The 24868-nt window shown below is 42.7% G+C and overlaps 1 protein-coding gene across 1 annotated transcript in view; it reads right to left on the reverse strand.

Moving 5' to 3' along the window:
* ALK (ALK receptor tyrosine kinase) overlaps positions 1-24868 on the reverse strand; it is a 665036-nt gene that overhangs the window by 182753 nt on the left and 457415 nt on the right. The window contains 1 exon segment of the mRNA XM_056852389.1: positions 16409-16536. Coding sequence (XP_056708367.1) covers positions 16409-16536 — 128 coding nt within the window.

Raw genomic sequence — 24868 nt, forward strand, 5'->3', positions numbered from 1 at the left:
TATTTCCTAATGGGAGAACGAATTGTTGTGTTTTCAATTCTTACTTCTTCCAAGCAGATGGCATAAACATCTTCAGCTATAAAAGCCAATCCAGATCCAGAAAAATGCCTCAGAAAAAAAATGTTACCTGCTGTAGACCAGCTTTTCTGCTTGGCTGAGCAACTTGAAAACATAGAATGAGTGATAAGGCAAGGACAAAGTATCTGGGTTACATTTAAAACATCACTAGTCCAACCAAGGCCTACTATTGAGCCAAGAGCTCAAAAAATGACAGCTCATCTATTCTTTCTGTGAGTCAAGTCCCTGACCGCACAGTCTCTCTATAAATACCATATAAGCTAGATATTTATTTTGCTACTGAAAACTCATCTATTTTTGGTGTGATTCCATTCATCTCCTCCACAATAGTTGTGTGACTACTGACCAGACAATATAAAGTTGCACCAGTGTACATTAAAAAAAAATCCTTTGGATGTACTTTAGAGCAGCTGGCCATTACACACAGCTTTCATTCCTAATGTTATTGATGCATACTTCAACCAACCCCTGCAAACCCTTTTGATTATCCTTCATGGTTACTCTAGTTCATACTTAAATCATACCAGCTGTCATAGTTGTAACATGCAGACATTATGTGGTACAATTCCTGAGCAGTCTGAATCGAGAGGTTTGCCTCAACATCAATATATCTGATTTTCAACATGGCCAAATTTGTGAATACTTAAATCCAGAGATTGGACCATGAACAGACAAGACAGATCTTTCTGTGAACCGGAGAAAGGCCTTAAATCTGCAGAAAAATCTGAAATCTAAAACAAACATACAAAAAACCTTTGGGGTTAAAACATCACAAAATAATACAAGCATCATCTGTAGCTTTAAGAAACTAATGCCCTCAGTGGCAATTGTTAGGCAACCACATGGCCTTCAGGCCTTGGTTTTTGTCAGCAAAAGGCAGAGGGAGGGGGCAGAGCCCTAGAAAGGGCTGTTTTAGCCTTTGAGGAGGGCTTGTTGGGAAATTTAAGAAGCCATGGAGTACTTGAGTTAAAATGATCATATCTATCTCTGGCATCTCCTTAATGGAGGTATTGTAGCATTCCCAAGGGAAGTTCAGTCATTTGGTTTTGAAGTACCATAACCTGAACATACTGAATACTTGAAGGATGTTTCATTAACTCTCTTGAATCCAGATGTTTGGCCTATCAAAAAGGTTCTATAAATAATAGGGGAGGAGCAGGACAGAAAGTTCATGAGGGCAGGAGATTTTATTTCTGTAAAATGGGAGTAATAACGCCATCCAAGACTATTCTTGAAATGAATGAGGTAAGAATTGAAAAAAGTGTTTTGAATGGACAAACAATCCCCAAGGAAAGGCAGTTAAATTATGTGTTAAACAGATTTAATCCCACTGACTTAATTACTTCCCACTGGTCTTTAATCCTACTGGTCTTAATTACTTTGCATACTGGGTAAGAATATAAGAAAATAAGAAGAGTCCTGCTGGATCAGACCAATGGTCCCTGCAGTCCAGTATCCTGTCTCCTATAGTGGCCAACTTGTTCCTCTGGAGGTCCAACAACAGGGTGTAGAAGCACAGGTCTTCCCCTGATGTTGCCCGAAAGTAGTTGTCTCCTGGGAATTATAAATGCTATATCTTTTATTATTTTTATTTTTATTATAGTGCCTAAACATGTTAAGAGTATATCTGATATAGGGGCAGTTATTTTCTTTTGACGCATTAAGAAGAACACAAAAAAACATACTAGATGGATATGGTATTTTAAGCTGCTATTTTAAAGGTTGCTACATGAGGTCACGAGAACGTCACAAGCCAATAAATAAGAGTGAGGCTGTTTGGCTGGAATATATAGCTGCCTCGAGGGTTCTGTGATACGATTAGGACAGTCAATGGAGCTTTATGACCAAAAACCAAAGGGAAGGATACCCATCATGAGCAAGAAGAACTGCCTGACCCAGACTGAGGTGGAATGAGCAAGAGCCTGAATCTGCCAGAAGTAATAAGCTGACGAGGCCACACAAGCTGCACAGGTTGCTCAAGGCAAAGTTAGTTATAAAAGAGAGAACAGGGAGATTGCGAGGAGGCCAAGACACTTGCAAAGATCAATACAGCAGAAAGTCTCTCATGGTGGAATTCTTCCGTCATTAATTCTGACCCCAAAAAGAACTGTAATGGGTTGTTATAGTGCTCATTCTGCTTAGTTTGGCCTTTCTGCCTTGAAAGTGGGTGGCTAAAATCATAGACTTTCAGTCCGGATTGATTAATCTGGGATAACTACTGTTCTTGGTCCCATACTTTAAAAATCCATAATGGTTATTAGGGAGTACACCATGGGAAAGTGTTCCAGTAGATGTCTGAGGGGTGGGGGGTCAACCTTTTGCCACTTTAACTACCCTGATTGTGAGTTATGAATGAATGGTTGAAATATGTTTAAAAGATACTTAATACATCTTGATTATTCTTAACACTTTGGTATTAAAAAGTTATTAAAGAATGAAAGATTTTGACTATGTACCACTGGAAAATAATGCTTAATTGATAAACTTCTTGTTCAGCTATTTGGTTCATATTTGCATGTCTATTCAGTCAGCGTTATGGTCACCACTTGCCAGGTTGTCTTGTCAAGTAGCAACTGCATCTAGGCAAGCAGTGCTTGCTTGCACCTGCCTTTCAAGCTTCTACTCAGCAGGACTATCCCAGCTGCCTGTCCTAGCTGTTCAATACTGCTCATACATTATGAGAACTGTATATTGTCTCTTTCTTCAGTCTTTAAAGACAGAAAACACACACAGAGCTTCTCAAACAGCTGACATTGCTCTACACTAACCAATATGTCTTTTAAAGATGGCACTGATATCTGTGTCTTCTCCCCTCTGAGAATAGGGCTGCACATATCCCCACAGTTCTGCACTGCCCTGATAAATGCCTACCTATGATTTGCAGGGCTTGACAGGGGCCCTGGTAGTTCTAGGGTTGCCAACCACCGGGTGCTAGCTGGAGATCTCCTGCTATTACAACTGATTTCCAGCCGACAGAGATCAGTTCACCTGGAGAAAATGGCTGCTTTGGCAATAGGACTCTATGGCATTGAAGTCCCTCCCTTCCCCAAACCCCACCCTCCTCAGGCTCTGCCCCAAAAACTTCCCGCAGGTGGCGAAGAGGGACCTGGCACAACCCTAGGTAGTTCCATGTCTCAAGAAGAGGGAGGGGTGGGCATGCGTAGCAAGTGCCTTGGGTTGTCAGCGTGCAGCAACAGCAAATTAATTGAGCAGTGGAGAGAAGAGGAGAAGAAGGTTGAATGACAGGGGCTTGCTACAGCATCTTGAACAACAATTTTGTCTAAACAACTCTTTCTCTAACTAAACAAAAGACAGCTAATCATTTTTGCAAGGTTCAAGCTGAGATATTTATGGCATCTTACTAAAGGGCACTATGAAAAATATGGGATGAGCAGTTTGTCTCCATGATAGGAATTTATTCCTTTGATTTCACTGATCTTTCAGAGCTCAGATTCTCTGCCTTAAGATTCATTAATGCGATTTGCATGACCATTATACATGCTTTATTATCCAGTCCCTCAGGCATTACTAGTTGCTTCATATAAATCAACAATAGCAATAATAGTAACACCTTAGGAACAATGAATTTTCAAAGACATTCATTTATTCTGTATTATCCTCACAGTAAGGTTAGCAAAATCCTTATATGAAATCATTATGGTGATGGGTAGGGGAGTAGGAAAGCAGTTCACCGTTTGTACACAATTCCCATTATCTATAGATCTATTTCTCAAAAATGAGCAGATCTGTGGATATCCAAATCCACAGATTGGGCCCTCAGAGAGAAAGGAAATTTTTCTCCAAATTTGGGGGAACTCCCAGGTTTGTAGAAAAATCTGAAATCGTTAAAAATTGCATGCGGGGGGGGGGGGTTTAAATCTCCCCTAAAAACAAAAACATTGTTTGCACATGGGCAGACAGTGCACCTACCTCCTCCTCTTTTGGCAGGCCAGCCACGTCACTGTCAGTGACGTGTGTGGGGGTAGCTGGGAGCTGCGGAGGGACCAGCTGCTTTGCTGACGATGGAGAGTATGTGTGGCTGGTAGCTTTGGCGGGCTTGGCAGTGTTGCTGTTGGTGTGGGCAAGGGGTGCCCGGGAGCTGTGGTGGGCCTGGCAGCATGGCCAAACAGGAGGAGGGAAGTAAGGTGCAGCTTCCCCTATTGCCAGTATGGCTGAGGCTGGGAGCAGGATGGAAGATAGTTGGACATGTAAGCACTTGTCCCGTGGTAACCCCACAAACAGCATCCAGGCTCCTAGGATGCCACAGGGGCCTTTTCCCCACCCATCATGGAAGCAGCCTCACTGCAGGTGCACAGAGTGGCAGGGGAAGCTCCGTTGTCCCCAAAGCCACTGAAACGTTCGCTGAGGCAGCAGCATTGGCTGTGGGTGGGTGAGCAGGACCCATCCTCCCCTGCTGCTGAAATTGGGGGTGGAGGGGAGGGGTCTTCTTCTGGGGACAAAGCTTTGGGCAGGAGGAGAGTCTCAGAAAGAGGCAGCAGCTCCCCTGCTATTACAACTGATCACCAGGTGACAGAGATCAGCCCACCTGGAGAAAATGGCTGCTTTGGAAGGTGAACTCTGTGGCATTATACCCCATTGAAGTCACTCCCCTCCCCCAACCCCCCCCCCCCCATCAGTCTCTACCTCTAAAACCTCCAGGTATTTCCCAACCTGGAGCTGGCAACCCTAGGTGGTGAGGACAACCCTGCCTTCACAAATACAACAATGGGATCTAAAGTGGATGACTGCCCAGAGGCCACACACTGAACGGGGGGGGGGGAAGCTTGGATATCAAGCCCAGCAACAGCTGGTGAACCCCAGAATTTCATATATGCAAACCATCCTTTTTACTGCCCTGACCTGGATGGCCCAGGCTAGCCTGACTCATCAGATCTCAGAAGCTGGTTAGTAATTGGATGGGAGACCACCAAGGAATGCCAGGGTTGTTGTGCAGAGGAAAGCAATGGCAGACCACCTCTGATAGTCTCTTGCCTACAGGGTTGCCATAAGTCGGCTGTGATGTGACGGCACTTTACACACACAAACTTTTACTATGGAATTATACCTCCTATAAAATGTGATGACTATTATTCCATTTCCTCAATTTTTCGCTTATTATTCACCAATAATTTGAACAGTAAGAAATAGAAGTAGCCAATTCTATATCACATTGGCTAGACAGAGGATCACTCGTTCCCCCCCCCCAGGGTTTACATTTGTTTTAGCACTGCCCCTTGCTCCCCACAATCCGGGCTCTTTCTAGCAACTATCACTCCTTATCCTTCCAAGGCTCATTTATCATTCTGCAATCCAACTTTGTAATGACCCTCTTTTCTGATTTAATTGAACTCTTCCAAACATAATGTACCAGTTTTCATGTGATCACCTCCTTTCTCTGTCTGTGCATCTGTTCTTTCATTTAATCACTTTTTACACACTGATTGATTACCTTTGTGTTTAATCATTTGGTTTAATTAACTGACCGATCAACTGTTTGTTTATGTGGTCCTCCATCTATTCAGTCAGCTGCCCATTTATTTAGTAATGCTTTTCCAGACTCGACTATTTGATTAGCCCCTTGGCCTAATTTACTTCATTAATAAATGTAATTCTTGCCCAGCCTAAATCCTCCTAACTTGTCAACCTCTTTTCACTTTTAACTGCTCCACAATTACTTGATTTCTATAGCTCATTTTTATTTCCCCTCCTTTCCTCTCTCATCCAGTGTTACTGTTTTATTTCTCACCCATGCTCAATTCTTCAAACACCTAATTGTAATATTCTCTCACTCTGTCTGGCTCTCTTCCCTCCCATGCCATGCTGCAACCATTTATTGTCTAGTATCCAGAAACCTGTATGAATACACATGCTTGGGAGCCATAATAATATTATGCTACTTGAACATTTTCCTACCATTTTCATAGAAACGAGCAAGAGTCCATTAGCACCATGGAGCTTCTCGCCATGTCTTTGACTTGTTTGAGGGGTTAACAGGAATACTGTGTTTTGTTTGGTTAGGATTACAGGAATATTTTCCAGGTGAGGGCAGAGTATGGTAAAACAGAGCTATTCTGCCAGGCTTATGGTTGAGGCCAGCTATGGCTCCCTATATATGATTGCTAGCCTCCCTAACCCTCACCGCTGTTATACTTCCCTATATCAAACTGGGATTAGCTCCATCTGCTTGCCTAATTGTAACTGAAATTTATATTTTACACACTAGAGGCACCTTAAGTAAGTTTAGGATATCTGGTTTACATACTTTTATAGGGCTGTTTTAAATGCTGTTTTAATAGTTTTTATTGACTAAATGGGATACTTTTTCCTTGTAAGCCACTCTGAGCCTGGTTTTGGCCGGGGAGAGTGGGGTATTAAATTGAAATAATAAATAAATAAATAAAAATTAAAGATTAACAAAATTTCTGGCAGGGAGCGGTGAAGTGAGAAGTGAGCTGTGGCTCATGAAAGCTCATACCTTGCCAGAAATTTTGTTAGTCTTTAAGGCGCTACTGGACTCTTGCTCTTTTCTACTGCTACAGACAAACAGCCCATTCCTGATCCTTCGGCAGCCAGGGACAGCATGAGTGAGGCACCGCCGCGGCGCCTCCAAAGCCATTCCCTGGCCACTGAAAGACTTTAAAAAGCTTTTTGAAAGTTTCTGTTTTTTCAATGGGGCATTTTGCCCCATTGAAAACAGTGAGGCTGCACCAGCAAAAAGCTGGCACAGTACAGTGCTGTACTTTCCGTCGGCGTACCTGGGGCGAAAGGGGTCAGGAAGCTGCCTATTGCCAGCTCCGCTCCCCGGCATGCCCTGGGAATGTCCCCCAGCACACCGGCATGGAGCTTTGTGCCAGAGGTACGCCGGTGGAAGGCCTAGCCGGAGTCTCTGGCTGTCGCTGCTGCAGCAGCACTGAGAAGATAGTGTCCGGCTCCCCTGGTCAACATCCATGCCACTCTGATGGCGTAAGTGGCATGGGTACTGCAGCCCGTGCCACTGATGCTGGCGCAGCCCCTTCCTGGCCTCCTACGGCTACCCATCATGATCTACTACCATTTTCACAGTTCATCTTCATAGTCCACCATTTTCATAGTTTAATTTCATAATATTTGATGGCTTCCTCCTTATATGCACATACTTCAGTTTATCATTTTTGTCAGTGTCTGTGGAATAAGTGATGGAGAACTGCCACACTGCTGATAACAAACTCTGTAATGGTAGGGAGCTAATTAAAGGAGTTGTGAAAAGAGAATTAACTCACTCTTCTTGGACCTAGAAATACCACTGGTTTATTATCAGGCACATTTTTTAACTTTTCAGTTTTCAATCCCCATATTTAAAACAAAACAAAGCAGAAACATTTCCAAAAGGGAGATCCGAGCGCTTCAAAAGTCTGAGTTACTTTGAGATTCTGTTTATGGGAATGCCCTCTGCTAATCAACCTTGTGTCTAAAAACAACATGAAAAAATGGGGTGAACCATAGACATAGTGTAAATAAATAAATAAATAATACTGCCTTAATGACAATGGAACATTCACATAAGGTGAACACCTTAGATTCTCATACCAAGAGAGCCAGATACTCCTAGTAAGTAAAATATTAACCACACCACAGAGCTCAATATTACAACATAGATGGATTATAAAACCAAAAATGCACAAATCCTATTTCTCACTCCATCCTTGAGAACACTCCTGTGATCTCTTACCATCTCCAAGAATGACTCACAGTGACGATATTATTATCACACATTAACAATACCTCTGCAACATTTAAAGATGCAGAAATAAGTTTTGGGAGTGCTTCTGGGTTGAAAATATAATGTGGCCAGCAGGCCTTCGAAAAGTCACCAAACACACTGACAGGAACTGATTTCTGAGTTTATTAGTGTAACTGACTATACAGATTTCACCAGATCTTTCTCTTTCAGTTTTCAATCTGGGTTCATTCTTTATACTCTGAAACGAAATCTAATCTGTAGCATGCAGAATGCCCCAGTGAAATCTTCCAGGACCGGCAACACAGAGTAGCTTTTTGTAAATGTAATGGTGGCATAAAGATCAACACACAGCTCTGCCAATTCCAGCACAACATCAGGGTGTGATGAAACGAACAAATCTGGGTTCGACTGGACACAAGCATACCAAGTATCATATAAAGAATCTCCACACCGTTTTAATTTTAAGTTTGTACTCATTTGTCTGAATTAGACATTATTTTAGAATATCCCAGCCTTGCTGAATATTTCTAGGTTAGGTTTCTGGTCTATAGTTTATTTAAAACTCATAATCTTTTCAGGATACAATAATTAAAAAACGAAACTAGACTGTAATCCATTTGCAAACTGCTTTCTTGCACAGAGCTTTCTTATTAAGTTGGAGCAATGTTTGGGGCTTGAAATAACCTCTCGCTGTGTGAGGTATTGCTGCTCTACAATTTCAGTAAATCCAAGCAGTTAAAACGCTGCAAAAACTAAATGGCCCCAATTAATGGTAATAAAAATAAATTTGGTGCCGAGAAGGAAGATAAGGGAGTTCATCTCCTTACATTGAATCAACAGCTTTTCTGTTAGAATAGACTTTAATTTAAGGGCAAGTACAAAATTAAAATCATATGTAGTGATTTAAGGGGGAGAAGAAGAGATCCTTTATGGCTCTGATAACCTTTGATTTCCACTGAGGTAAAGCAGGTTAGAAAAAGCACCCATTTCTCTAAGGAAGCTTTTAGTACCTTGCGGCTCTAAGATTTCTGTAGGTTATTAATATTCTGAATTTTAAAGTTTGGTTTAATTCATCTGTGCACAGGTGTGGCATAGTAAGAACACAGTTTCCCTTTTAAAAATGCATTATATATAAGAGAAGACCAAGAGGGATGCATGTTGATTCAGAAATGGAGAAACTGTGAGGCATAATTAAATGAGACCTGGAGTCCAGGACTATATTACAACTAGGGTTGCCAGCTCTGGGTTGGGAAATACCTGGAGATTTTGAGGGCAGAGCCTGAGGAGGGTGGGGTTTGGAGAGGGGAAGGACTTCAATGCCAGACACTCGAATTGCCAAAGCGGCCACTTTCGCCAGGTGAACTGATCTCTATCTGCTGGAGATCTGTTGTAATAGTGGGAGATCTCCAGCCACCACCTGGAGCTTGGCAATCCTAATGACAACGTATTTTGGAACTGACTTCTGATAATGTTGAATTCGTGTGTATTTGCATTTAAACTGAAGATGAATCAATAATCACATACAGATGAAAAGGATATACATCTTCTGAAGCTGTTTCCATAGCAATGTCCTATTCATAGAGCTGCAGTGTAAAGTTTTCATAGAGTCATGATGAAGAGCATTTGCCATGTCTTTCAAAATAAACAGAAGTAGGGTTCCTATGAAGATAGCCACCCAGAAGCCAACCACTGGGATTTTGCTGTGGAATGGTGGGTAGCGCAGTCAAACTTTCATGCAGAACAGAGAGCACTCAAAGCTAAATGACACGCTGGAAGGTTCAGGATTCTGATGGAACAAACAAGATCTCTCCTGCTCCCTGTCTGCCCTGCAGTAGCTCAGATCATTAACTGGCCTCCGAATTTCAAATGCATAGTTAATCGATACAGAGCCCCATCCTACGGATCCACATTGTTGCTGCTGGGAAGGGGAGGAGAGACGCTTAAATAATTTTAATTGAAGGGACATCCTACGCATGACAAGCAGGACCACACAGGGAGAAATACAGGGGGAGGGGCCATGGATTGCTATGGAAGGGGGGCTATTAGTGGCTCCCCGAACCCCCACTGCTGCACTTGCTGTGCTGTGAAAATCTTCCTGCAGAGCAGCCTTGACAGCTGCTGGTGGGCCAACAGAGGGGAGCTTTGCCTGCTTGGAGAGACTTTGAAAGCCGCGTGCCAATTAACAGGATTACCGCTGAGTAATTTCAGATGTTAACTTTATAAAACAACGCTAAACCGTGCTTTTCCAGTTGCACTTTTAAGCATGAAATCCTAAAGCTAATTGCTTCTTCTCAGACCTGCTGAGTATGAGAAAAGATGCTTTTTATCAGACATGCCATACCACTAAATGCGACGAGCGCTGGGGCTCTTTTCTCCCACTCTTTTTTTTGGGTTAAATCCCCTGCTTAGCCGTGTTCAATTGACTGATGTTAAGGGAATAAAAAACAATTACTTGTCATTTGATTGTGCATATTACTAGGCACTTTAATTTAATTAAGATTTTGGGGTGAAATAATTTAGTAAATTAATTACTCAACAAATGAAAGAAAGTATTAGAAAGAAACCCATTAAATGCCATTAATAAGTCAATACATTATTCAGGAAATGAACTCAGCTTTTATTACATGAAATTGCCATCAATTACTAAATATTGCTGTACCAATTACTGTACTTGTGGAATGGGCAAATTATTGGGTGGCTGTTAATAATGCCAATTACAAATTACAATGGCAGAGAAATGGTTAGTAAATTTTTTGCTTTGGGTTCATGTATTAGTGGGCAGCTTGTTACAAAATGGTAGGGGGGGAAATACAAAGTAAGGAAGACAATGCCTTTTACTGGGCTTTTACTTTTCATTTGTTGCTGAGTACAATGTCCGCATTTAACTTCTGCTGGCAGAAGACTCTTATGGGATAGAAAGCATTACATTTGATTGTAAACATTTGTTCAATAAAACATTTTTCTTCTGACTTTGCCAGTGCAATCCTAAGCACAGTTATACCTTGGACTTCAAGGACTCTGCTTAGAGCTATACCATGCATTAATGGCCGGATGCCTCAAAAACCTTTAGATGCTACATGTTAGGGAAGATCCAACCATCTTCCAAGAAACATTCCTCCCATTTAAGTGTTTCTTCCATTGAAGGAAGAGCCACTTAAGGTAGAGAAAAGCTGCTTAGGCTGGAGGAAGGCTTCAAACTCTGCTCAGTGGAGCAAGAGGATGGGGTAGGATCCACCCCACTATTTTTAAGAAAAGGATGGTGTTTATCTCAGCAATGATGAAGATGTAACATAGACCTTGTGAAACCTATAGAGACCTTGATTGGCTGTTGCAGCCAAGATGTTGACTGGACTGGGTCATTGGGACCATATCTCTCCAGTCTTGGTCCATCCACACTGGATCCCAATTTGTTTCCAATCACAATTCAAGGTAATAGTTTTGACTTTTAAAGCCCTGTATGATTTGGGACCAACATATCTGAAGAACCTCCTGCTCCTTATGAACCTGCCCAACCACTACAGTCATCCATGAATTAAGACCCCTGGTTGGGACCCAGGTTTGAATCCTCAGTTGTGCCATGGAAGCCTGATGGGTGACCTTGGACGAGTCATATACTCTCAGCCTAACCTACCTCACAGAGTTGTTGTGAGAATAAATGAAGGAAAGAATAATAATGTGAGTAGCTTTGGGTTTCCCATTGGGGAGAAAGGCAGGGTATAAAGTAAAAAAATAAACAAATAAGGCTGTGTGCTTTACAGGAATAATTTCTCCTCTTTAAAAATCACCACTCTTCTCAATGATTTTTCATGTGAAGAGGGCTAGTTAATATGGATGAGTATTTCCCCATTCAGAATGAAGGAAGCATTGTCCTCATTTTGGATTGATTTTATGACATTATCACAGCTGAATCTGAGTGCCTGCGTGGAGTGCCATTGTATTTATTGCATGATTCCTGATTGGCTAGGACAGCTGTGGAGAGGGAAGGGCCAAAACTGTAGCTGAAAGGTAAAAGAGCATCTGAAAACAATAGCAAAGACAGAACAGATAATGAATCAGAAACTTTCAGGCCTTCAAAAGATCCACCTAAACTTTCAGCACAGTCCTGAAATTAAGTGGCTGAGCTCTGCATCATCAATATAATTTCACAGCTGGTCTCCATTCAAGAGCTTAACAGGAGCTCCGTCTCCTCTCTTGCTTTACCTTCACTATTCCACAACTAACTGGTAAACCTTGAAACTACACACACTGGACTAAATTAAAAAGGTTTTCCACCTTCCTTGGACTGTGCTCGCTGGCAAATGGCTTCCAGTTTTTTGTTGAGCTATTTACTCAGCACTTACTAGCATGCATTCAGGCCTTCTTCTGCCAGGGCAAACAAAAGGAACCTTCTGCTCTTTCCACAGTAGAAGCTTTCCCCTCTGAATTTCCAGCTTGGGTCTATAACAAGTTGCCAGCAACCACTACAGAAAGTGTTTCTCTGACCTCATGGTGCCCATAGATGTGTGCTAGTTAACCAAACACAGCTTTAGGTCTTGTCAAGCCAACAGAGACAGCAGCATTCCATGCTGTCAGCATACTGGTAGCAACCCACTCCAATGCATCCAACATTTTACTTCGTTGATATTTTTTTATCAAACACAGGCATTCAATGGAGCAAGAAAAATCTCTTGCTAAAAAACACATTAAACTTTTCTGTTGGAAGTCTTGGAGTCATAATATAATTAGTTCATTGTAAATGGTTTTTACATGAATTGTCAAAATTCCATAATACTCTGTTTTCTGTACCTACCCATTTGCTTTTGCCTGCATTCAACATTGATTGAATGCTCCCAAATGGAACTAGGGAACTGTGAGGCAATTCAAGGTTCCCTCCTTTGGCCATATGTCCCACTGCCTCCAGATCCCCTTCCTAGGCTGGGCTTCCTTGGCCTCAGTTAAGGAAGCAAATACTGTACTGGCTTGAAAACCCTCTTTTGACTCTTTGTTTGCTGCAGGGTAAGTCTTATTTCAGACTACCCTGGAGCTCCCTCAGCCTTTGCCTTGGCCTCCTTTTATAGCCTAGGTCCCTCCCCTTTCCCACTTTTCTCCCTCTAGCCCCACACCCTCCCAAGGCTAAAAAGGCCCTAGTTGGCCCTAGTAGGTTCCTAGCTCTGCCGCCCATCTTTAGCTGTGCCGTGTCTCCACCACCTCCCCCAGAGGGCTCTAGCTGGTTGGCAGCAGGGAGGAGATTCTCATGGCTCAGCTCATCTTCCTCCTGGATTGCAGGCTTTGGCAGGCTGGCATGGTCGGGGATGACCCTGTTGTCCCAATGCCCCAAAGGGCCCAGCAGATCGGCAGGGCTGCCTGTGGAGTTGCGGGGCAGGTGCGGCGACATCTTTTCGGCTTCCTCACCATGCGCTGCCCGTTTCCTTGGTGTGTTCTTTTTAATTGGGTAAGTTCATCCGGCTCATGGCGGAGGGATGTGGAACTGAGGAGGGTGGTGATATCAGAGCCAGCCAATGTCTTGACCAGAAGCTGATCAGCAGCTGTTAAAACTGGTGCTTTTAGTTGGAAAGTATATCCCTCCGGACAGGACTGAGTAAGTCCTGTCTTTTAAATGACCATTCTGCTGTGCAGACTAGTCTTCTGTTGGGTGATATACCTGGACAGTTGGTCAGACCAAGTTGGCTCCAATTACATGACCCTTACCTCAAAAGAGCCCCAACTATGGGGTCCTGGGAGGGGACAATGTCCCCTGCTAAACAATACCACTCAAAGATAGAGAAATGGCAGAAGGCATAGAGCTGGGCATCTGAGCAAAGGGGAATAGTTGAAACCTGAAAAAGCCGAATATCTATTCGGCTACTCGAGATTCGCCTATCCGGCTTTGTTCAGCTTCCCGGTTTTTGGTATTTGGCCGAAATTAAACCTGAAAAAAGCCAAAACAGCTCTTTTTTAATTTATTTTTGGTTTGGGTTTATCGATACATAATGGGGCAAAAAAAATCTATACTGATGGGTTCTGAACAAGCATTGATCACCCAGGAATGAGATCTTGAGGTTGTGGTAGGCAGCTCATTGTAAATGTGGGTTCAATGTGCACTGTATGATAGCAGTAAAAAAAAAGTCAAATTCGGTGCTAAGAATAATCATGAAATGGTTTGCGAGAAAAAGATGTTTTTGTATAAAGCTATCTTACATCCACATTTGGAATCCTCCATATAGTTAGGCTCACCTCATGTCAAAATGGATGTTTTAGAGCTGGAAAAATTGCAGAAAAGGACAACCAACATGCTTAAGGAGTTGGGGTACCTTCTTTATGAGGAATTAGGAATTTTATCTTAGAAAAATCCAAAGTAGAGCGGGACTGGCTAGAAGTTCATAACATTCTGCATATTATTATTACTTGTAACTGCCTTGAGCCAAGAGGAAAGGCAGGGTATAAATATGTTAATAGATAAATAAAATATTATGGAAAAAGTGGAGGTAGAGAACTTTTTCTTCCCTTCCCATAATACAAGAATTCAGAGCCTCCCTACACACTGCAAAGTCCTCATGTTTGTTGGTAGACAACACAACTTAGAAAATTTCCCATAAAGATATCAGCAACTGTGCTGCATGGGAAGAAGCAGGTACAGCATTCCCCCACACATAGTTGTATTTCCATAAACTGCTCCATGGAGCCTCTTTTGACTTGGTTGTGAAATCATGTTACTTATGTTAGTTATGTGTAATTTTCACAACAGAGCTAACAGTGGCTCTAATGGGCAATTTGAGAATGCAAACGCAGCGTGGCAAGGAAGAGGCCCTCAGCATCAACTAATTAAGCCAATGCACATCACATACATGACAAATAAAAGGATGTACTTCATCACACCGCAAATAATAAACATATGGAACTCACTGCCACAAGATGTAATGATGAGTACTAGCTTGAACACATGAAGCTGCCTTATACTGAATCAGACCCTTGGTCCATCAAAGTGAGTATTGCCTACTCAGACTGGCAGCAGCTCTCCAGGGTCTCAGGTGGAGGTCATTCACATCATCTACTTGCCTAGTCCCTTTAACTGGAGATGCTGGAGATTGAACCTGGGACCTTCTGCATGCCAAGGAGATGCTCTGCCACTGAGCCCCTTCCACTGAGCCCCTTCCACTAGATAAATTCTTGGAGGAGAGGTCTATTTACAGCTATTAGCCATGATGGCTTTTTGAAATCTCCATCTTCAGAGGCAGTGAAGGTTGCTGTACACTAGTTTGCTGAATGGCAACAGAAAGCCTGGCTAGCGTCAGTCCAGCACACATCGCCTTGAATTTTTTGAACATAGTAGATGCCATGAGAGACAACTTTCCCAAGTACGTATTATGCAATAATAAGCCAAAGTCATAAACCACTCTTCCTGACTTTTGTACTGAAAGAAAGCTGGGACTTCACCTAGTGATATGCTACTCATCCCTGAAAAAGTTTGGTAATCTTTCAGAAGACTTTGGGCTTCCTTGGACATTCAGCACATATTTTTTTTCTGAGAAGGAGCTTGGCAATTTTCTTCAGATTTCATGGTAGCTGAAATGCGTAGACAGTTTAGGGATCATTGGACACTCCCTGCTTATTTTTTAATTGACTTTGTTTATACACCGTCTTTCTCTTGAGCAAGGATCCAAAGTGGCTTACATTGTTTTCCCCTCCATTTTATCCTCACAGCAAGAGCTAGTGCAGTGGTTAAGAGTGTTAGACTAGTGTTTGGGAGACCTGGGTTCAAATCTCCACTTGTTCCATGGAAGCTTGCTGGGTGACCATGGGCCAGTCCCACTCTCAGCCTAACCTACCTTACAGGGTTGCTGTGATGATAAAATAGAGGAATGGAGAATGATACATGCCGCCTTGGGTCCTCATTGGGGAGAAAACTGGGATACAACTGAAGTAAACAAGTAAACTCTGTGAGGTACGTTTTGCTGAGAGTGTCTGATTCACCCAAGGTCACCCAGGAAGCTTCCCTGGCAGAGTGGGAATTCAAACTTGGCTCTCCAGGATCCGAGACTGACACACTAACCACTACTAACATGGTTTTCAGTATGTTGGCTTTTCTAAACATTCTTCATGCAAATTTAATTGAATTGAATTTCATTGTAGCCAATATTTTGGTGACACTCTAGTGCCCCTTGATCTGAAACCAAAGGTTTTCTTCTGAATTTGTACAGCATCTCTCACAGTGAGCTGGTCGTATTAGCTGAGCAGCACCATGGCAATACAAGTAATAATACCCCCAAGAAACACTGTCATCATACCCTCTGTATTTTCTTTTCAGAAACAAACGTTTAAAACCACATTTCCTGCTTTTTTCTCCCTTTCTAGCAATCAGAACAGGCAATCCCAGTAAGAATTTTCCTCATTTAAGAATCCCCCAAAGCAGCACCATTTTTCTCTTAGTGCTGATAGCCCGGTTAGGAACCACTGAAAAAGAAAACCTGGATTGGTGGTTTGGGATTAGGACCAATAAATTAAAATGGGAAAGGTGCCAAAACCTTTCTACTGCCTTAAAATTTAACATACTGAACAATAAATTACTGCTCCCACCCCATACCCTCCCAAGCAACAGCACATATTAGAATGAAACAAAGCTAGTCCCTTTACCTCTGCTGCAGTTCTTCATGGCAAACGAATCAATGGCAGCTACACTTTCGTTCCCACCAGCAAAATATTCCAAGGAGATCCGAAATGGTTTCTCAAGGTGTCCAACTCTTTCCTGGAGAAGCACCCATCTGTTTTTATCACACAGCAAGAAGAAAAAACACAGGACAAGCCTTGTAAGGAAAAAGGCAAGTTTACAAGAGGCATATTTCCAAAAGTGACTGTTCCACATCTGCACCATCATACTGGCATTCTAGGCATAAAAATTTTCTTTCAGGTTTAAGGGGAAAGATTTCCAGAAAGCCAACATGTTACTGAAATGCATAACCCCCAACTAATGGCACTTTTATCACTCTGCTCAACTACAGATCTGTATTTGGAAATCTCTTGCAGATGTCTTCCTGTGATTTAAAAGATGCACAACTTTCTTGTTCAGTGAATGGAGCTGTGAAATATGCAACACACAGGCATGCTTCAAATATCACCCCAGCCAATCCATTTACAAAATCTGTTATTCAGATTCAAAGCAATAAGTTCCTCTCAAGAGGTTTTTGAGTAGTTGTAATTCCCAGCCTCATATCTCTAATGCATTTACTTCAGTCCAGTGGACTGCATCTCTTTCCCAACACTGTGACAAGCTTCAAAATTAAAATGGGCCATTTCCCCCTTTTAGTTTAGTTTTGATTTATTTTTTTAAAAAAACCCCTGAATTAATGGGCCTAGATATTGAGGGCCAAGAACTAAGGTATGATAATGTATCCTTCATAGCCCAGTGAACAACAAAGACTGCAGTTCTTTAACAAAAAGTCTATTAATTTCAATGAACTAACACATGAGAAAACACAGTGTACAAGTTACAGCTAACAGATAGGACACTTCAAATTGCTTCATGCCTCTACATGGTGAATCCATGTAGCCACCCTCAGAAAATTTGCTCCATGTTACTATAATACCTTTTAGGTTTGGGGGAATATTTCACAGAAGCAGGTTCAGATATAGAAATGCTGCACATCTGAATCATCTGATACCAGCCACAATGTATTAAGAAAGGTTGGTTGGGGGTGGTCCAAGCATGTTCATTTAATGTAACTTGATGATGTTATATAGTCAGTGGCCCTTTCCTGCCTGCCTCATGTAGAGAAAGGTGCACTCACTTCCTTCACTTGCTTAGATCCATAGAGAATGAGACAGTGGCAAGGCAACTCGGTGACCTAGTGCCATTCATCTAGTCATCATCAAGCATAGCCATGCTCATTTTAAGATGGCTGCACTTCCACCCATATGATAGCACAGTTGTTGAAAGAGCCAAATAGGGAAGCTTTGGCTTACATCCCAGATTGGCCACCGGGCAGGAACGTTTTCTCACTTACTTTGTGCTGTATTATTTGAGAGTGGATTTCAGTTAGTGTTATGGCTTGTTCCACAAAGCTAGGTCACAATAGGCAGATTTAGTGTGGGTCACACAGGAGACATTGGGAATAACTAGGGTTGCCAGCTCCAGGTTGAGAAATACCTGGAGATTTTGGGGGTGGAGCTTGAGGAGGGCGGGATTTGGGGAGGGGAGGGATTTCCATGGGGTATAATGCCATAATGTCCACCTTCCAAAATGGCCATTTTCTCCAGGAGAACTGGTCTCTGTTCCCTGGAGAACAGTTGTAATCCCAGGAGATCTTCAGCTATCACCTGGAGACTGGCAACCCTAGGAATAACCGAGGGTACTCAAAGGCATCAGAGTGGCCAAGGGAGGCAACTTGCCTAAACCAACCTCTCATGGCTTACAGATCTGAGAGGGTTAAGAAGATATCCCTCAGCCTTGAAGGACTCATTGAACTCTTGAGGGGGGGATGCTGGTAGCAACAGGACACTTTTAAAGTGAAAAGGAAGAACAGTGATATCACTGAAAGCAGACTTCTTACCACAATTAGGTATTCTTTCTAGCAAGGGAGAGGCGAGATATGAATTCCCCCTGCTGCTCACCTTGCTTGGGTGACCCCATCATAGCTTCAAGCTTCAGATCAGTGATATCACTGATGTCTTCATTTCCTACATGGCTGATCTGTCAGTCATAGTTCAACCCAAACATTTTTGGAGAATGGGATGGTAGTAACTTGTTGACCTTTCCCATTCTTTGGGGCAACCTTTGCCTTGTTCTCCCCCTTCTGTATCAACTGAACCACTATTCCTGGCTATGACACGACCGCAGCAGCCTTTGAAGGTATGGGCCTCAACAGTGGCTAGAATCAGTGGCCAGAATCATATTACTATGTTGGAGTGAGATCATTGGGGAAAATGGTTGGAGTTAGAAGTTCTGTGGCTCTGTCTCCCAACCACCCAAGCCTGTGAGTGTGCCTGTTTACTGGTCTCAATTTCTCTTCACAGATTCCTCTGGGTCACGCAAAAAAAGAAAAGAAAGCCACATAACATCAAATAAGATTTCTTGTTTAACTTATTGCAGCTGGTCACATAGAAGTAAACAAAAGAACAGGTGCCTGAAAATGCCTGTTAGACAAATTCTCAAAACAAATCCAACTGCAATTAAATAATAATTAAATAATATAAATTGCTACTTCAAGCTGAAGACTTTCTATATTAGAATGAACCTTCTGTTCTCCGTTCTACAAGCATTTCTTGCTGCTGCTACATTATCATTTGAGGTAGTAAATCTGAACTGATAACCTTTATCATTCAAACAGATTTCCTCCATTCTGCCTTTATAAATAGGAAAATTAATTTATACAAGAATACACAGATGAATAAAAAAGTGTGGATAAAGTGTTTGACTTGGACTCGGGAGGTTAGGTTCCAATTCTCATTTGAAATGATCTCTCATCCTACTCTACTTTTCTGAGGAGAAAATGAGATAATTCCATGGACTTTCTTCTGAGCTCCTTCAAGGAAGAGTTTGGTATAAAGCAATTTCATTTTACTTATTGACTTCATTTATACCCCACCTTTCTCCCCATTGGGGAACCAAAGCAGCTTACATCATTCCCCTCTCCTCTATTTTATCCACACAACAAGCCTCTCAGATAGGTTAGGCTGAGTGTGAGTGATTCACACTTGGGTGACTCAAATCTTAGTCTGATACTCTAATCCAGGGGTGTCAAACTCAATTGTTATGAGGGCTGGATATGACATAAATGTCACTTGGTTGGGCTGGGCCATGCTTTATTCTGTAAGAAATGAGTTTGCCTTTGCATCTAGGTTTGGTATGGTCTAAGGAGGGATTTCCTCCCTCTCCCTCCCTTCCTTCCTTCTGAAAAGCCTGCCAAGCCTGCCAGCCTCCTGCAGCTTCCATTGCTGGCTGGCGCCACCCCATTGGCAGGAGCCTCAGGCGACCATGCTTGGCTGCCAAAGAATGAGCAGGGGAAGGAAGGTGAAGTGACACCAGCAGGGGGCAGTTGGGTGGTGATGGGAAACAGGGAAGGAAAAGCAACTTCTGGGGACTCCCTGGAGTAGAAGAAAGGCCCAGAAAGCCAGAAACAGACTGGGAAAATATGGGATGGGCCCTTGTTAGGGTTCCCAATTGCCCAGTATTGCTGGGCAATCGCCTGCCAATTCACCAGGCTGCCAGCTGACCCTCAGTTGGTTGGCGGGTAGAAGCAGGCCAGTGGAAGAGGGGAGAGTGATCTATGCACTCAGCGCAATGACTGGCACTGTGCTGGGGGTCGGAGGACACTCTAGCATTCTTTCCCCAAAACTCTATGGAAACCATACAGTTTGGGGGGGGAGAGTGTTAGAGCATCCCATGCCAGTCCTTCTGTGTCAACCCAGAAGTGATGCCATTGTGCTGGGTGCACACATCACCACCCCCAGCCCTGCCCCCATGAAGCTTCTGCTGGTTGCCAGGAGGGACCTAGCAGCTCTAGCTCTAAGAAGGAGGGACTAGGAGAGGCTATTAAAGACTTGGAGACTGATGGGACAAGAACTTATTGGCCAGGAGGCCAGTCACTCAATGCTTGGGATGCATTGATGGAAACCCAGGGAAGTCCTGCCCTAGATATTCCTTTATAAAGCATGCCTGGGAAAATCCAAGGAGGAAAGAGGCCACATCTTGTCCTTAAAGCCAGAAGACAGCCGGAGGTCGGGTTGCCAACCTCCAGGTACCAGCTGGAGATCTCCTGCTATTACAACTGATCTCCAACTGATAGAGATCAGTTCCCCTGGAGAAAATGGGCACTTTGGCAATTGGACTCTATGGCATTGAAGTCCTTCCCCTCCCCAAACCCCACCCTCCTCAGTCTCCGTCCCAAAAACCTCCCACCGGTGGCAAAGAAGGAACTGGCAAACCTAGATGGAGGTCAGGGAGAGAAGGAACCAGAGTGACGGAATACCCCCTCCTCTCCATTGCTGAGTAATTTCTCACAGGCATGCTGGAAAAAGAGAAGTGGGAAGATGACCCCCCCTCGGATTCCAGCCCCTGACCAGTGGAGTCTGTCAGGTATAAGAGGGACTCCTATTCAGCAAAAGGCGTCACTTGATGCATTAAGATTTATGTAACATTTATTTAATTTAGTTTACCTTCAGCACCCTTTAACCCAACTGGGTCCACAAAGCAGCTTACAACAAGTTTTAAAACGATGCACTTTTATTCAGTTTTAAAAGATGTTTTTGCAGGGTTTCAACCAGTTGATCATTTTGCTTGCTTTTTTTGTCTGCACCTTTCCCAACTCTCTAATATATTTTTTGAGATGGAGTAATACGAACTCTATATAATTCAGTTCGAAAACTGCTATCTCTAGAATCTGGATACAGATTATCATGGGGGGAAAGACATGGAAGGCACTGATTATGATTCAAGGAAAGGAGTGTATTATTTCTAACCGAAACGAGAGAGCCTCACAGAAATTAATAACACTGTGTTCCTGAGAACAGAAGTAATGATCATTAGATGCGGAAGTAATATCTGGACCCCTAACTCCTCTAATGAGACTATGCCACATCGAGTAAGGAACAGTGACGATCTTAGTAATGAGATCCTTCACCCACTCTGATTAAGTCATCCCAAAGCCAACGAGATTTGGAGATGTGTGACTCATTTTGTAAATACTATGTTATTGTGCTGCTTAACTTGTACTTATTTTACACTAAAATGTGGGAGAAATATGGGGGGGAGTCACTTTGTGGCATTACCATCAGTTGAGATTCAGAGCTTTTTTTTTTTTTGCTTTATAATTACTGTTCCTTTAAGACCATATTGTTACTGTCATGAGTGGTGTTCCAAATGCCTTCTGTTACATTTAACTTCTGAAAGAGTCTTTCAATCCAGAGCTGGGTTAACACTTTTGCTAAATATGCCCTCAAATGGAGCCAGGAAAACTAGAGCTCCTGATATAGGGTAAGTTTACAATTTTCTTCTGCTCAGAACATGATGATGGCATCCTTGTACTGTAAGTGAGAAGCAGAAAACGTATCCTAATTGCGGAGAAATTTGAAATGCTATGTCCTAATTTGTTACAGAATGGGAAACATTTCCTGTGCTGTTGATTTCCGCTACATGGATGCCTCTCTGTGGGCAGATGTGCTAGCAGAAGTATGAGTATGATTTACAGGTGAGTCCCATGTGGTGCCCCAAATATAGTTCACCGTATGGATCCCCCAAACTCTTTAACCCAGTCCTGTCTCTTAAAAATCTGGTAAGAAAAGCGGCTGGGTTTATGTTGACTAAAGTTCTAATAGAGAATTATTCCTTCAGAAACAAAGGGCTGAACTAACTTTGGAGATGATTTACTCCGAAATGCAGGAGCACCGCTGGCATGTGAAACATTTCTTATCATTTCCAAGACAGATGGATTTTAATTCCATGTACATGGTGGCCCTCAACAATGATTTCTATTTCTCTGTTACCACTAACCCCCCCCCTTGTTTAATGTGTCAAGAGTTTTAGGAATTGCTTTTCTGAGTTACTGGTGCAATAAACTTTAGTTTGAAATTCTCCGGCCTCCCATAGTTTACCACAGAATCTATATTAAACTTTCAGAGCTGATGCCAGGCAGGTATTTTATGTTGCTGGATTTCAGGACAGTGGAAGGCCCACTTGGGGCCAGATTAATTTAAAATCTGCAGCTCGGGTGTCTTTGTTTCAGATGTGAATGATCCCCGTGAAAAAAGTAGGTAGATTTCAGGCCAGCTGGTATAAAACAGGTGGCTGCTTCACAAACAAAACCCCATGAAGCACAAATACACCACTACCCCCCCCCCTCAGCTTGGCAAGAGGTGCCAAAGAGCAAAAGGCTCACAGAATAGAAGTTGTCTTTGATCCTAGAGAAGGGCCTAAGAGGTACACTGCTGAGTCTATGTGAAGGTTTTTCTCAAGGCTATTCCCATGCTTTCCCTAGATTCTTTGAAAGGACAGGAATGTTTTGTTCTGTAGCTCAGACATCCTGGCAATTGCTACTCATAGCTTTGCAAGGGCCAATTGCAAGCATTCATGGGAAACTGAGTTTTCCCACATTTTTGGGTGAGAAGCAGGTGGCCATTACAGAGTATGAAAAGTAAGTACTTTTAAAATTCTCCCGGGGGGGGGGGGGCATTTTTTGAGGTAGAGACATCAAATTCGCAGCATAGCTGCTAGGGACACTTCTTGCATGAACCCCAAAGTTTCGTAAAGTTTGGGACAGGGGTCCGAATTTATGGGGTCCCAAAGGGGTCAATCTTCTCCACAGACAAACATTGTAAACTTTACCTTGCTTCTCTATGGAGGGGGGGCGGCCCCTTCAGGATGCCATAAAACCAGGGGCCCTGACCCAATCACAAAATGTTTGGGTTTATGCAAAGAGAAGCTACCCTGAAAATCTGGGAACTCTACCTCCAAAATGCCTGCCCCAGAGTTCATTAAAAAATTACCATAGGGAAAAGCCTGGGGAAAACCGAAGCCAAAAATCAGCTATTCAGCTGATTCGGTGATTGGTTATCTGGCTTCGTCTTTATTCCCAGGTTTTGATATCTGGTAAAACCAAAAACAGAATTTTGCTGTAGCGGCTAATTTCGGGTTTATTTTTGTTCGGGTTTATCGATATGCACAATCCTACTGGAAACCAGAAAACAACCTTGTTCTGTATCTAGGTGTGGTATGGGGTAATTTATATCAGCTGCTGTGTAAACTATTCATGTTCCCATCACATTTCTATTACTAGAGAACTTATTTTATAAAATAACCAGAAAAGGTACAGGAAAAAACTTCAAAATATGTTAACTCACAAGCCCTCTAGCAAAAACATCTTTGTTCAGTATAACCCTCAGTCTGTCGTTATCATTAAATAAATGTTAACCAACAGCAACAACTATAGAGGTGTCAATGTCGTATTGCCAGCTTTCAGGATTTCTAAGATGGCCAGTTTGCAACCCAGAAAGTTCATTCATATTTGGTGCTGATGAAGCAGCTGTGGTTTTTCCTACCCACTTTCCCCTGTTGTTGTTTTTTTGCTACCTCTGTGCCTATGCTATAGGATGGAAGACTCCAGAAGTTATGCATGGCAGGTGGGAAAGGAGCAGATGAAAAGACCACCATCTGGATCAATCTCCAGGTTGAGATGTGACTGTCACACTCCTGGTCTTTCCTTGGCACTCAGCTCATTCCCTTTAGCCTGCTGCTGCTGGTGCCTGTGCTATGTTATCAAGAAGATAGGATTTGTGGAGAAGACTTTATCCAGTTTGGGCTCCTTCTATCCAAGCTGGATCAGAACCAGTGGCCACCACCACCTGGAATATCCCAGTTCTTGGAATTTTCCCAGTATAATACTGCGCGTGTCCATGTGAGAGGGGATATCCCCTTCCTTCCTTCTGAGTTTCCCTCTCATCTACAGACAGAGCAGGTTGATAGAGGAACAGGAAGTCCCGGGATTGGGGAGGGCTGGCAGTGAGGTCATCTCTAATGGACAGAAAACACATGCATAACTCCAAGGAACAACCGAGACAGACTGGGGGCAAACGTGAGGGAAAGTACCCATGCATAAATGACCCCACAATACCAGCATAGCCTTTTTAGTAGTCAAAAGGGGCTCCTCCTCTGTTGTCAGCAGAAAAGCTAGTAAGAGCTAGTTCTCTGTATCTCAGTCCTATCAGATAGAAATAGTTACTAATAATGTTTTTGACCTGTGTGCCATTTTGCCTTGTGTAAGGTTTCCAGAAAGTCTCTATTTTAAGATCTTCTTTCTTTCTTTAAGGAATATACCTTGTTTTCAGTTTACTGCAACTTTATAAAACATATGGCTCTTCGAGTGCTATGGCTCCACATAAATTTCTTACTAAATCAAAACGTCAGAATTCTTGTAGTGCCACCATCTGTTGCCTTGCTCCGATGAAGAAAGGCCCAACTATGTTTCTAGCCTAGTAGCAGAAACCACATGAGTACAATACCGAGGGCAAGAGTCCAAGAAAATCATGTCCCAAGACACCATTTGCTATCACAAACTGGCCTGACTGAAGAAGTGATAAATTTTACAGGGACTTTTGTAATCCCTG

The sequence above is a fragment of the Euleptes europaea genome, chromosome 7, assembly GCF_029931775.1.
Source record: "Euleptes europaea isolate rEulEur1 chromosome 7, rEulEur1.hap1, whole genome shotgun sequence".
In the NCBI taxonomy this organism is placed as follows: Eukaryota; Metazoa; Chordata; class Lepidosauria; order Squamata; family Sphaerodactylidae; genus Euleptes; species Euleptes europaea.